Below are 12,595 nucleotides of genomic sequence, written 5' to 3'. Positions count from 1 at the left end.
TTGCACTATGCTCCATCACACTGTGTACATGTGTACATGTATGCATGTATGTGTACCTGTACATCATATCCACCTTCAACATGTACATAATGATAGTTAATAATAATAGTTATAATATATAGTAGTTAATAGTTATTAAAAATAGTTTACTCTTGCATCCTTTGCACTCTGATCACTGCACTATTTGTCAATATGTCTGTTTTGTTCATAGTGTGTATATTAGTGTTGTCTATACTGTAGTTTGTGTCTGATTTTATTTTATTATTATTTTATTATTGTTATGGTATTTTTGTATGAGTAAGCACATCATGAGCAATGTACAATCCTGAGTCAAATTCCTCGTATGTGTACACATACCTGGCAATGAAGCTGATTCTGATTCTGATTCTGATTTAAGGGATCGGATATTGAGACGGGGAAGAGAGAGGTAGAGTGAAAATAGATGCATGCCGAACTGGGTTGGTGGCAGCTGTACAGAGCAGGGGGAACCGAGTTTGAACCGAGCAGGACCAGAGCAGAACCTGGGAATAGTTTAGCCAGGCAGGGGAGAGCAGACGGGATGAGAGCTATTTCCAGTAGCGGGACTAAACAACACGTTATTGTGCATAATTCACTTTTAACTTTTTACTATAGTGACTAAATGCTTTTATTCTACAATCTAATTATTTAAATGTATTCATTATGTTGTTGTTTGTTTGTTGTAGCCTAAAGTTTGCTGATTGTTTTGATCTATAATGAAATTATAAAAGTTAATTAATAAAGGCCATAACTGCCACACTACTGTTGTCATCTCTCAATTTAATGTGCTCATTTCTTACTTTTGTTTTCCCTTTGATGTGAACTGGAGCGTTCACTGCTGTGTGCGGAGGTCATGTGCGCGTAAAAACCCCTCAATATTCAAATCTCAACGTTTGAATATTCTAATATTCTAACATTCAGGTCCAGGCCTAGTGCTTTCTTGATGAGTGCATTGATACCACTCTCACCACGAAGTAACTGCAATGACCAACAAATAGTCCGTCACACAACACTGCAAAACCATGTGTCCTTTTTACACTTAAAGAGCCAGGCTAGCTGTTTCCTCATGTTTCTAGTCTTTATGCTAAGCTACTGGCTTGTTTCAATTTGAACCCATTTGTTGATTTTCTTTTCAATGTACTGCTTCAGCATGCATTGGATCAATAGCAGCAACACAGAAACAGAAAAGAGAATCAGTCAACAAGCTGCTTGAACTAATTAAATAAATGTAGAAAGCCACTAAACTTTCATGCAGGTGTCTGGAGGAGCTCCATTCAGTGGTGACTTATGATATAACTGAGTTAATCTAAATGGCATCCCTAATTACACTCAAGGTAGTACTACCATTTGCTGAAGTATCTCAACTCCCCTCTTTCAAAGCTAATATTGTGAGCTTTGCTGATTAACAATCTCATCCACACTGCAGCAACAGTTGACATAATGTGAACATTTCTCTGCTTGATGGAAAATAATAACACAAAAAAACGCAATCAGCCAACACCACTGTGATGATAATAACATTCACTGAGCAAAATGCAATTTTTCAGCCGACTGCCTTTGTTTAGGAAGTTTTCAGAGATGATTATTATTTGTGCAATTATATAGATAATAAAAGATCCATTTTCAAAAAGAAAACATTTCCCACCTTGCCTGTAATTATCCCTCTGTGTATCCAAACGCTTCCCGAGAGATGGAGGGTACATTTCATCCCAGTTTGTCCATCAGAATGCTTTTTCCTGGGGGCTATGGGACAGAGGTTAACAAGACCTTAATTGGCATTTTCTTCAAAGCGTACAAAACTTTAAACGAGGAGGTGACAGTAGGAAATGCCACATTACCATGTTGTCCAGCCATTTAGTTAAAAAGCCCCTTCATACACTGCCTGTCATGTTGGGGAACTGTGTGTTCTAATAGACGAGAAGAGAGTATTAATGGCCACTGCCTCCCTCCGTCGGCCAGCATTAAAGGGAAGCAGATTGTGTTTTGGCCCGTGGGTAAATTGCATCTCATAAAATACTCTTGATACAAAGATGAATGTGTAATTGGTTGCTGCTGCAGTCAATAAAAACGAATACACGCTCTTGACATTGTCGTGTATTTCTTAAATGTTATGAAAATACAATATACAGAGCAACAATACAATGCTTTGGAGACAGTTCGGTATATACATAACAGGTCTTCTGCCATGTTAACAAGGATGAGAATGAGCTGGAAAGTTGTGCCTTTTTTTCCCCAACGACATGCAGAAATTTCTCTTCGGTTGCTTTGGCCTTTCCAGAACTCTTCCATAGAATAAGATTTTGGCGTAGGAAATGAATATCCAAAATGTTACAAAACTTCCAAAACCATTTAATGTGCACACACATTCGAAACATCTATCTAGTCATGTTACAGTTCGTTTTAAAATCTACATGTCGTCTCAGTATCACAGGTCATAGCTTCTGCAGATCAGTCCTTACTTTATTCTATCTAAACCCTGTAGTAATAAAATGATGATAAAAAGGTAATCATCTGTTAAACAAATGAAAACAAGAACCACCTGATGTTGTCATTCGTCTACAAAGTTTTCATTAGTAATTCAGTCACTTGTGGAATCAAAACAATCCTCTTATATGTGATGACCCTTTGGCAGTTTGGGTTGATTCTGAAGTAAATTCCCTCTTCCTTCACCTACTAGGGGTCTGGTTTCTATTCAGAACCACTTTCCTCTGAAAGGCAAAAGGGTGAGTTTGTTACAAGTGCACAAAGTACATTATGCCACGTCTTTTAAAGCACTGTCATTTAATCTTTCCATGTAATTGCGCAACTCCTTGGAGTCTCCCAGCTCCATGTCTTGGCACACCCACTTAATGTCCTGGCAGTGGCTTCCAGTCAGTGTGTTAACAGTGGGGTAGCTATTGTCTGAGGGGATGGTGGTGAACGTGGTGAACTTGACTCGCTTCCTCTTGGTGGTGGGTGAGTCTCCTTTGCTGTCCTTGGGTATGCAACCTGTGTCTGCCGCCCGGTGCACTTGGCCCTGTACGTTTTTCTGGGCCGAGCCTCCGTTCAGCAAGTGGCTGCCTTCCTCTAGGCCGCTGCTCGAGTCCATCATGGAGGTCTGTTCCTCCTGCTGGGGTGACAGGCTGATTTGGCTCTCCAGCAGCTCTGCCTCGTTCCCCAGCCACACCCAGTCGTGGGCATGGTTCATGTTCTCCTGGCCCTCAATCGAGAGTTCCTTGTGGCGGTATTTCAGGGTATAGGAGATGCAGTTGATGAGAAAGACCAGGATGGCAAGGCAGAAGACCCCCAGCAGGGCGTACATGCCGATCTCCAGGTCTGTGAGCCCACGAGCTGTCTGAATGAGATCATCTTCCATATTGCGACCACGGGGCAGGTCCACTTGTGCAGGAAAGTCAGCAAAGTCAATTGGCATGTTCTGGCTACTATCATCTGAAAGTTTATCCCCATTGGGTCTGCGCATTATTGCGCTTCTAGTAGTGGTGGCTCTCCTCAACACCCCATCCTCCATGTCAGAGATGGAGCTGCCATAATAGTGGGTGTCAAGGCCGGTCCTGTCCTGGGAGGGTGAGAGCCTACCTCTGTTCTCCATCTCGTCTCCATCAGGGCTGTAGTCACTGCTCCCTCCCCTTGTGCTGTCAGTATGACCAAACTTCACCCTGACGTTACAGTTCCCCGCAGCCAGGACACTGCGGCGCTTGAACTTCTGGCAGACCTCGCAAACAGTCATTTCCACCCTGACTAGCAGGCCTTGGCCCTCCGCCTCCGTCACAATGACAGGCCATTTCCAAGAGGGGTTCTGCCGCACTGTCACTACTTCCTCATCTAGGGAGGTGGCTGTCAGGACAAAAAAGTCAGCATTGTACAGGTCTAGAGGAGCCACAGAGCCGTCGCTGAATTGTAGCCAGGCGCTGATCAAGGCCTCCTGTGGAAACACACACACACACACACACACACACACACACAACAATATGCAAAGAGAGAGAGAAACAGAGAAAATAGTCAGTGACACATAGACAACATGCTGTGGTTTGGTATTATAAAGACATTATAGTGCTAAAATCCTGCATCTAGCCTAATGTCATGGAAACAATCGGGAACTGATAAAATTGTTTTCAGTGTATTAGCTCTGAAATTATTATGAAATTGCACAGCCTCTTTGTTGGGTGGTTAGAGCATTAACCAGATGTTGTTCAGGTACTCTGTAATATCCTATTGCTTGTTGCCACCAGATTTTATTCTCAGGAGTGTCGTGAATTGGTAAAGAAAACACACCTACAATGATTATTTGCATTCAAAGTTGCTTTTGTCAAATCACCACACAGACAATATATATGGAGCCTTCTAATTGCAGAATACATTGGAAATACAAGCTCACTAAGTCGCATGGTTCTGCTAACTCAGCGGCTATTCTCTCTAAGCTGAAGGGGATACAAATGAAAAGATAATCAGAAAAGATCAAACAACAACTATAAACACTGTTCATGCGAATGAGGATTTGCCATACATAGGAATCGTATGCCTTCTCCTACTGCAATATCACAATTTGCCATTTAATGTTGTGGAAGGACAAATCCCCAAAGGCGCACAAGTAGATCCCCACAGTGGTCTGGTAATGCTCCCTAATTACTGGCACCAGAGGACTTACAGTGCAGTGCTGCCTGCTTATCTTCACACATTGCATGTGGAGATAGGGCAGATAAATGGCCTTCCCATCCTTCCTTACTTGGAGGAGGAGGCTGAAGAGGAACGTAAAGGAGCAGTTCAGAGGAACTTGTGAGACGGCTTGATGGGCAGATCAAAGAGGCCACAATGAGAGTAGCCAGGGCAAATGAGAAAGAGAAGCAAAATATGACACAATGGCCAAGTTTGGGCTGCAAGTCATATTTTGGTACAGAAGCTGTGGTGTTGCTTTTGCATGTTCGGAGATTAAGCTCCCGTTTTTATTAGCTGCCCAAGGAAACACATTCTGTCACACTCTGGCTTTCAAGCCTTGGAGTTAAGAGGGTTAGGGATGGTGGGGAACAAACAACTAGACACGTGTACATGAGCACATGCACACTCACAGCTTTCTTTGATTGTAAAATTGCTCATTCAAGGACCCTGATAGTGTGAAATGGAATCTGGAAGTGAGTCTTTTGTTTTGGAAATCACAGTAATCAAGGCAGCAGAATGCACATTTTTGGCTTCAGTAGATATATAAAATTCAGTTTGTCATCAAATGGCTGTCAAATCATTGAAGAATAATTTAATATGATAGTAAATAGTAAGTGTAAAACAAATTAACAATGTCTTAATCAGACCTGACTAAATAGCGTTTGCAAATAATTACTGGTCTTTGTTTTTAAATCTATTAAATCATTTTCATTTCATTTATTTATTTAAAAGGGACAGCGCACAGTAAAACATAACCGATCCAAATCACCATCAGTTTTGTAAAGGAGGGTGTGTATTCAACCTGACTACCTGACTTGCTTAATTTTTATTTCAAACGTTACTTCAGGTCACTTATATATAGGGCTGTAACTAACAGTTCTCTTCATTATGGTTTCATTATCTTATTAATCAATGGATTGTACGTTTTACAAAGTCAGAAAATAGTGAAACGCTATTCAAATTTCCTGCAGCCTAAAATGGATGTGTAGGAGAAGATCAAACTACTTGTTTTATTTGACCAACATTCCAAAATCTAGTGATTTTCAGTTTACTCAGATATGACAAAGGAAAGCGGATAATCATCACATTTGAGGAGATGGAACCAACAAATGTTTGCAATGTTTGCTTGAAAAAAATATCTCATCAGAATAGTTGCAGCTTAATTTTCTGTCCACTGATGCAGCTCTGCTTATACACATTACTTGCCTGGGTCAAGACCTTTGAATTAGGAGTGTAATATCAGGAAATGTCTGATATCAGGAAAATATATTGCAGTATCCTCACCTGTTTGGCACTCTGCAGAACCTCCTGTGTGGTTGTGGTAGCCAGGATGGCTCTGTTGCTTCCTGGACTGAGCTGCAGGCTCATGGAGAGGCCGGTCACCAGCTGGACCCCCAACTCTGTGATGGTCACTTTGTCATCTACCACTGTGATAGTCTTCTCTGCCAGGATTGAGTCTGACAAAGGAGACAACACCTAGGAAGTACAAAAGCAAGACAGTAAAGAAAAAAGAGAAATAAAGAAATTACAGATAACCTCCGTAAAAGGAATTTTGAAAGGAAAAGATGAAGATTTTGATTTCCTTCCTTCCAATTCCGTGGTGATCAATTACAGCTCTGATACAACAGTAGTGACTTAAAAATACTGTGTAGTCTGTTCATGAAGGTTTTTAATTTCCTGCTCTAAACACCCAGGGATGGGGGGGTCTTTTCCAGGAGAAATCAGCAACTGTAGCTAAACAGAGAAAAAACTATAAAAACTTCTTCAACAGAAAATCCGAGCAGAAATAAGTCACCACTGGTCAAAACGGTTGATTGACAAGTGACTTCTGGCAAGTAGAATGCAAAAACATCACATCAATGAGTACTGAGCAGTGAAGATGTCACTGACATGAAAAAGCGGATTACCACAAGTTATAGCTGATTTAAGAAAATGTCTCCTTCCAAGTGTTTCATCTAACATAAAAGGCTCACAAGCCCCTGTGCAATATGCAAAACGATACACAGAACCTACTTTTTATTTTATCTCTTTTCTCAGGTAGAGTAGATCAAACAACAACTCGACTTGGCTGCCATCCAACCCCCATACCTCCTGTAGGTAAGAATCCATTCCCTTTGATTAATACTGGTTATCCAGCGGAAAGGCACACTTTAACCCCAAAACAGAAGCAAGAAGTCTGACTGTTTTATGATGAATGCAATGTGTGGTAAGTGTGACTTTTCTCTGCATGCATATCTTTTCCTCATGCATCAGTCTGTGTGGCCCATGCCCATGGCACAGGTAGTCACAGCTGTCAGACCTTCGCACTTTTCATGTTATTTGTTTTGTGAGAGGGTGGATGATTTTGCGAAGGTGAAGGCACGTCTGCACACAGACAGGCAGATGAGACGCCGACGCCAGGAAGCATATCCTGCTTGCACAGATGTCATTAGGAGGCTGATATCCATCCAGTTAGCCTGAAGAGCCTGATAAACCAAGGGGGCCGAGGGGGAGGACGCACTCACTGCTGAGAGCCCACAGCACAAGCTGTGACACATCAGTGAGCACCTGTCTGCACTAGACCAAAAGAGGTACTAGTAAAACCGTAGCAGAAACAGTGGCATCTGTTATTGTCTCTGGAATAAACAATATGTCCATGTTCCTACAGTTCATTATTCTAACATGTATTTGCGTTGTGCATAATGGACCATAGTGAAGTTGATTAAATCTACTTCATGGTGCTTTAATACATGTTTTTTAGTATAATAATTCAAATAATTTGATGTTCCCAATTGAATGATACTTTAACAGTAATACAATAATTACCGTATTTATTTTGAGATACCAGAATAATAATTATATTCTGTATTAAATACTGTATATTCTGCTATAAATAGTCTAGTATGCCCTCTGCACTGCATTTTAGATTGTGTGTCATCAGATTTTCACAGAAATCTGATGACACACCTATTTGCCTATTTCCAAACTTGATGTGACAAGATTGGAAATAGGCACTGATCTTCCATCACAATTACAACTGAAGCTTTGAAAGATTCCCGCAATAGCAGGTGGTAAAATGACTGATTGGATATTCAATGTTATAAAAAGCTGTTTCTGGATCCTCCTCTTTCTTTCTTTTTCGAGAAGCGAAACATCTTTAGGTATCTTCCACCAAGTCCTGTTGCCCTTAATTTAAACTTCTTTTTTTTACTGAGAATCTTTATAGACAGCGCCTATACCATTAACAATGCCACTAACATGAGGCGAAGGCTACAAACTATGACCTGTTTATGTAAGCTTGCCTATTTAGGAACTACTGCTGAGTTCAGGTTTATTACAACTTTGCTCTTATGCTTGTGGATTTAGCCCTCATTTCTAACGATTACTGTAACATTTTATTCTCCAAAGTAATTGCTAAGATCTTGGAATATGGCCACATTGCTGCAACAAAGTCCAACAGGGCAAGAAACATGATTGAGCAGTCACACAATCAGACAGGTTGTAAAAAAGCCAGCATTTCAGCCAGATTATTTCAACCAGTTTGTTTAAAAATAAAAATTGAAAGTGAGCTACAAAATGTCAACAAAAATCCCTCATTGCACAGGTAAACTGTGTGTGTGGGAAAACTATGGAAAGTACAAAGGAAAAGTTGAACCAGGAAGTCATACTTCTTGTTACCCCAACAGACATTTTAGTGCTGTTGATACATTCCCAAATCTCAGCAATTAACTTGATAAATACAATTTATTATTTACTAATAGAAGTGATGCAAATAACAAACTGGAATTAGTCTTTAACAGTATTGTGATATCTTTTAAATGCTACACATTAGGTCCTTTATGCAATGCTCTTTTAAAGCTAACACATGGCCTACCTGAATAGTGGTCACCCCCATGTCGAGTCCCACCAGTATCCTCCTGTCCAGTAGCCGTGCAATGTGGGGATCCTCTACCTTCAGAAAGTCCCAAACCATCTCCGTAATGTCCACCTGCCAATCAGTGCCCAGCATAAAGTTTGTCTGGCCTCGAGGATCAGCTGACTCAGCTACAAAATGGGTCAGGACTCTGATCATGGCATGCTGGTACTGCAGAGTGCAGCTTCGTCCTCGTCTGTCTTCATCATCCTCATCCTCGCTGTCCCGTGTAGGCCTGGTAATTAAAAAAACAACCTGATGTGCAAGCTGGGAGCAACTTGAATCTTTTTTAACCATGCTAGTGGTGTCGTCCAGACTAAAATATTTCAACTAACTATTTACAGGTAATTATTGTATAGACTGTCATGAACTTTGGGACAGACATTAATGTCCCCCTCAGGTTCAATTGTTGCAAGCTGTTACTTTGGTGATCATCTCACGTTTCATCACTTACCATCATCAGGTGAAATTTTAATTTGACCTTCCCATCAGCCTCAGCAGTACTTTGTGTTTAATGCTAATTATCAAATTTTTGCATAACACGCTGAACTGAGATGGTGAAAAACATCAGCACTGCACTCTGCATTGATGTGTGGTTTGTGGTATTTTCAGTAGGGTTTAAATTAAACTGATCTCTGTCAAATGTACACACACATCAGTGTAACTCATACAAGGATGTTTACGTGAAGAAGCTCAAGTAATGATGCAGTGTTGTTAATTAAACCACTAAGAGAGGATCGATCCAGTGTATGGCTATCATTTTTCATTCTCAGTGTCTCTCCTTCACCATTTTGGAGCACCCGGTCTGGATTGTGAATGTGCATACACCTCCTTACTGCTTTACTTAATAGGCTCCCTGATTGCTCTGTTGCTAGCAAATCTAATTGTATTACTTTAGGCAACAAATCAGCTCACTCTTTCTTACCAGGAAAATTGCTAGGAGTATGACAAACTGGGTTTAAATGGTTACAATACAGCTGCAATATATCATTAGATTTTGCCCATAACTGTTAGTTTTTTTTAAATTTTGCTTCAACAAACAACTTTATAAAACAACAGATAAAGCACCCTGAGATGTTGAGAAAGCAATGTTTGATCGGTCGATCTGGGAGAATAAATGCTGTTACAGCTCTTCAGTCGTACACTGGAGCACAGTTGGGACACTTGCAAACAGAAATCTGCTTTGTCAACAAAATTACTAATCATGTACTGCACTGTAGACTTGCACCCGCCTTTTTGTCTAATCATAATCATTTGTTCCTCTGTCTCTCTTTCTCTCTCTTGCACATACACACACAGTAGCAAAGGTTGTGATCATGATAAATGGAGAAGAAAATAAATTAATCTCTTAAACTGTTTTTCTTGTGATTGCTTGTCTCTTTCTGTCTGAATCCCCTGAGAAATCTGACTCCATGTGAAGCCGTGGGAATAAACATGTTAGCTGCACGCTTCAGAGAAAGAAAACAGTGAGATTTGGAGTTAAGGGCTTAACATCATCACTGGAAGGACAGACTTCATATGCAATTGAATGACAGCCATTCACAGAAGAAATTATGCTCCTGTGGGTACTGTAGGATCCCTAAAAGAAAACGTATGGTTTCAGGATTCAACGAGGTTTGAAGAACAACAGGTGATCCAGCGAAATATCCCCAGTTCACACCGTAAATGTGTTTTTTAGACACTTAAATTAAGTGCCGTTGAATTCTGAGGTGTCCAAATACAAATCATACAATACAAAGTTGACAATTTTAACTTCTCTCTCTTCTTCTAAATCACCTGAAAACTTTATATCAAAGTATTTCTCAATTACATTCAAAGTAAAAAATAAAACAAGAATTTAACACTCAAAAAGAACATCAACATGTTTATAAGTGGGTTGCTAAATAATCTGATTCAGTATAACAGAATGAAATTATATGAAACTATATGAATGGAAAAGACATGGTCAAATTCATTGCAGTCTGGGAGCAGACTATAGGATGGAGAAATTAACATATCGGTCAAAGTATTATCACCATACCAGTCTTTGATGGATGTCGGTTGATCAGTTTGTAGATCTGCTATTTGGCCTTTACGTAGCATTGCTAAGACAATCTGTAATAGTCTATATTGCATGTTATGCATGTTCATAAATGCTAATTCCACTGTTATGACTTATATCATTTTACAAACAGAGGTAGAACACTCCACCAAAATTCTAGGCAAGGATAAGGTTTATAATAATACTTTTAGTTTTCAAAGAGCTTCCTCCCTGGGTTACCTTAGTCCTCCATGGCTAATTAAAGGCCAGCCTTCAAATTCACATATGAACTATGAGCTGCATGAAATTTAGCACTTAGATACCCCATTTATTCAAACAGACTGAGTAGGTTTGTGATTCATGAATTTGTGATCAAATATTCATTTTTCTTTTAAATTTTCTGTTTTCTCAACAACCTCTCCACGTATTTACATATTATATGCAGGAGAGAAAACCACCTGCAAATTATTTCAGTCACCGCCTTTCAATTATTCTAATGGCAATAATTAAAGTTTCTCACCACTAACTGCTTTGCTTGGATCCTTTTGAGTCATATTGTTGAATTTTTTGAGCATAAACAGGATTTGTTATTTGACATTCAAGGCCAATGAATCGACAAATGGCACTGATGTTACGGGAGTATGTACTGACATATTGCCTGAATCAGCATTTAAAGAGAATACTTATAAGGACATGTATACATTAGGTGTAATGGATACAGGAGTAAACAAGCTGATATTGAAGTCCTACCATTTTAACTCCGGTATAAATCTGATATGCCGTTGCTTAAGCAGCCATCTCAAAATCTAATCTAAGGTTAATCTAATAAACAAATCACACTGAGCGCCGAGAATAACCTGCTTCACAAAGCAATTTTTCTTTCCGCTTCAGTCACTCTCAAACCCAGTTCTGACCTCAGAGGAGATGCTGCATATTAATGTGTGTGTCATGCCTATTTGTGTTGTGCCCCACAGATCATGTGCTGTAGTTGTTTTGGCATTTTGGGGCATTTTCATTTACTGCTACAATGACATGACGAAGGTCATTTGGACAGGAATAGGCAGTGCTGCTTCTATATCTACAGAAACAGGAACTGTATGACAATGGTTGATTGTTTTTTTTATTGTTTGAATCTTTAAAGGCACAGCTGTTTGTTTTACAGCAAAAAGAGAACAGTCAGTTCACACAGTTGAGACAACTCAGTGTAAAAACAACATTAAAAATGTAATAATAAAAAGGTAACTGCTAGAGATTAAGACACTATAAAATGAGGAAAAAGGCATCTTAATATACATATCTTAAAAAACGTGTTAAAGGAGTGGTGCATGCCTGAGTGCTACGCCTACACTTTGGTTTGCTGTCTGCGGAGGCTTATCTTGTCCCTGTTTTGACAGCGCTTAGGCAGGGAAGAGGTGAGCCATACAGGCAGTGTCAGTCAAAAACTGATGTCTCTTTATTTCTCCTCCCCCTCCATGTTCCCATTTTGGCCACGACTTCCCAGCCTTCCTGATAGAGGACAGTTCTGCCACTTGCTATTGTCACTCAGTACGTTGTGGGCCTATGGACAGTGGACCAATGCCCATTCTTGTCAACAGGCATAGTGCTACTTCGCAAGGTCACGTCTGTTATCCCCTGATAAACAATGCAGGGCCAGGGTGGAAGACAGGGAGAAACAAAGCTCTGTGCAGCCCATCAGCAGTGGTACTGGCGTCAACAATGACAACACAACTCATCTGTCCCCACTGATAAAGTAATACCAGCCCACAGCTGGGAAAGCAACATACTCGACAAGCCATGGCATTAGTCGAATGCTGTACCTCTGTCACTCAAAATAAGAAAGGAGCAGGGATAATTAGAGTAGCCACACTGGTGCGTGGGATGACTCCCAAGTCCAATCTCAAAGCTTTTCCAGAAGTAATTACTGCAGGTAGGCTGATGGCTGCTCCATCAACTGATGGATTTCAACAGTTGCAGAGTAGCACTGCACAGCAGCATTGGCAGAGGTGCTGATA

General features: G+C 40.3%; 1 protein-coding gene across 1 annotated transcript in view; it reads right to left on the bottom strand.

Annotated features, from left to right (window-relative positions):
* Positions 1-1,951: 1,951 nt before the first annotated feature.
* si:dkeyp-14d3.1 (transmembrane protein 132C) overlaps positions 1,952-12,595 on the bottom strand; it is a 149,028-nt gene continuing 138,384 nt past the window's right edge. Inside the window, exons 7-9 of the mRNA XM_038704675.1 lie at positions 8,525-8,798; positions 5,956-6,147; positions 1,952-3,940 (exon numbers count right to left, since the gene is read on the bottom strand). Coding sequence (XP_038560603.1) covers positions 2,771-3,940; positions 5,956-6,147; positions 8,525-8,798 — 1,636 coding nt within the window. The 3' untranslated portion in view covers positions 1,952-2,770. The remainder of the gene's footprint in view (positions 3,941-5,955; positions 6,148-8,524; positions 8,799-12,595) is intronic.

This window comes from Micropterus salmoides, unplaced genomic scaffold, assembly GCF_014851395.1.
Source record: "Micropterus salmoides isolate LMB-PRFRI ecotype aquatic unplaced genomic scaffold, ASM1485139v1 Ms_hic_scaffold_7, whole genome shotgun sequence".
Classification (NCBI taxonomy): domain Eukaryota; kingdom Metazoa; phylum Chordata; class Actinopteri; order Centrarchiformes; family Centrarchidae; genus Micropterus; species Micropterus salmoides.
Note: the sequence above shows the minus strand (reverse complement) of the source record. Positions and strands in the feature narration are given on the sequence as shown.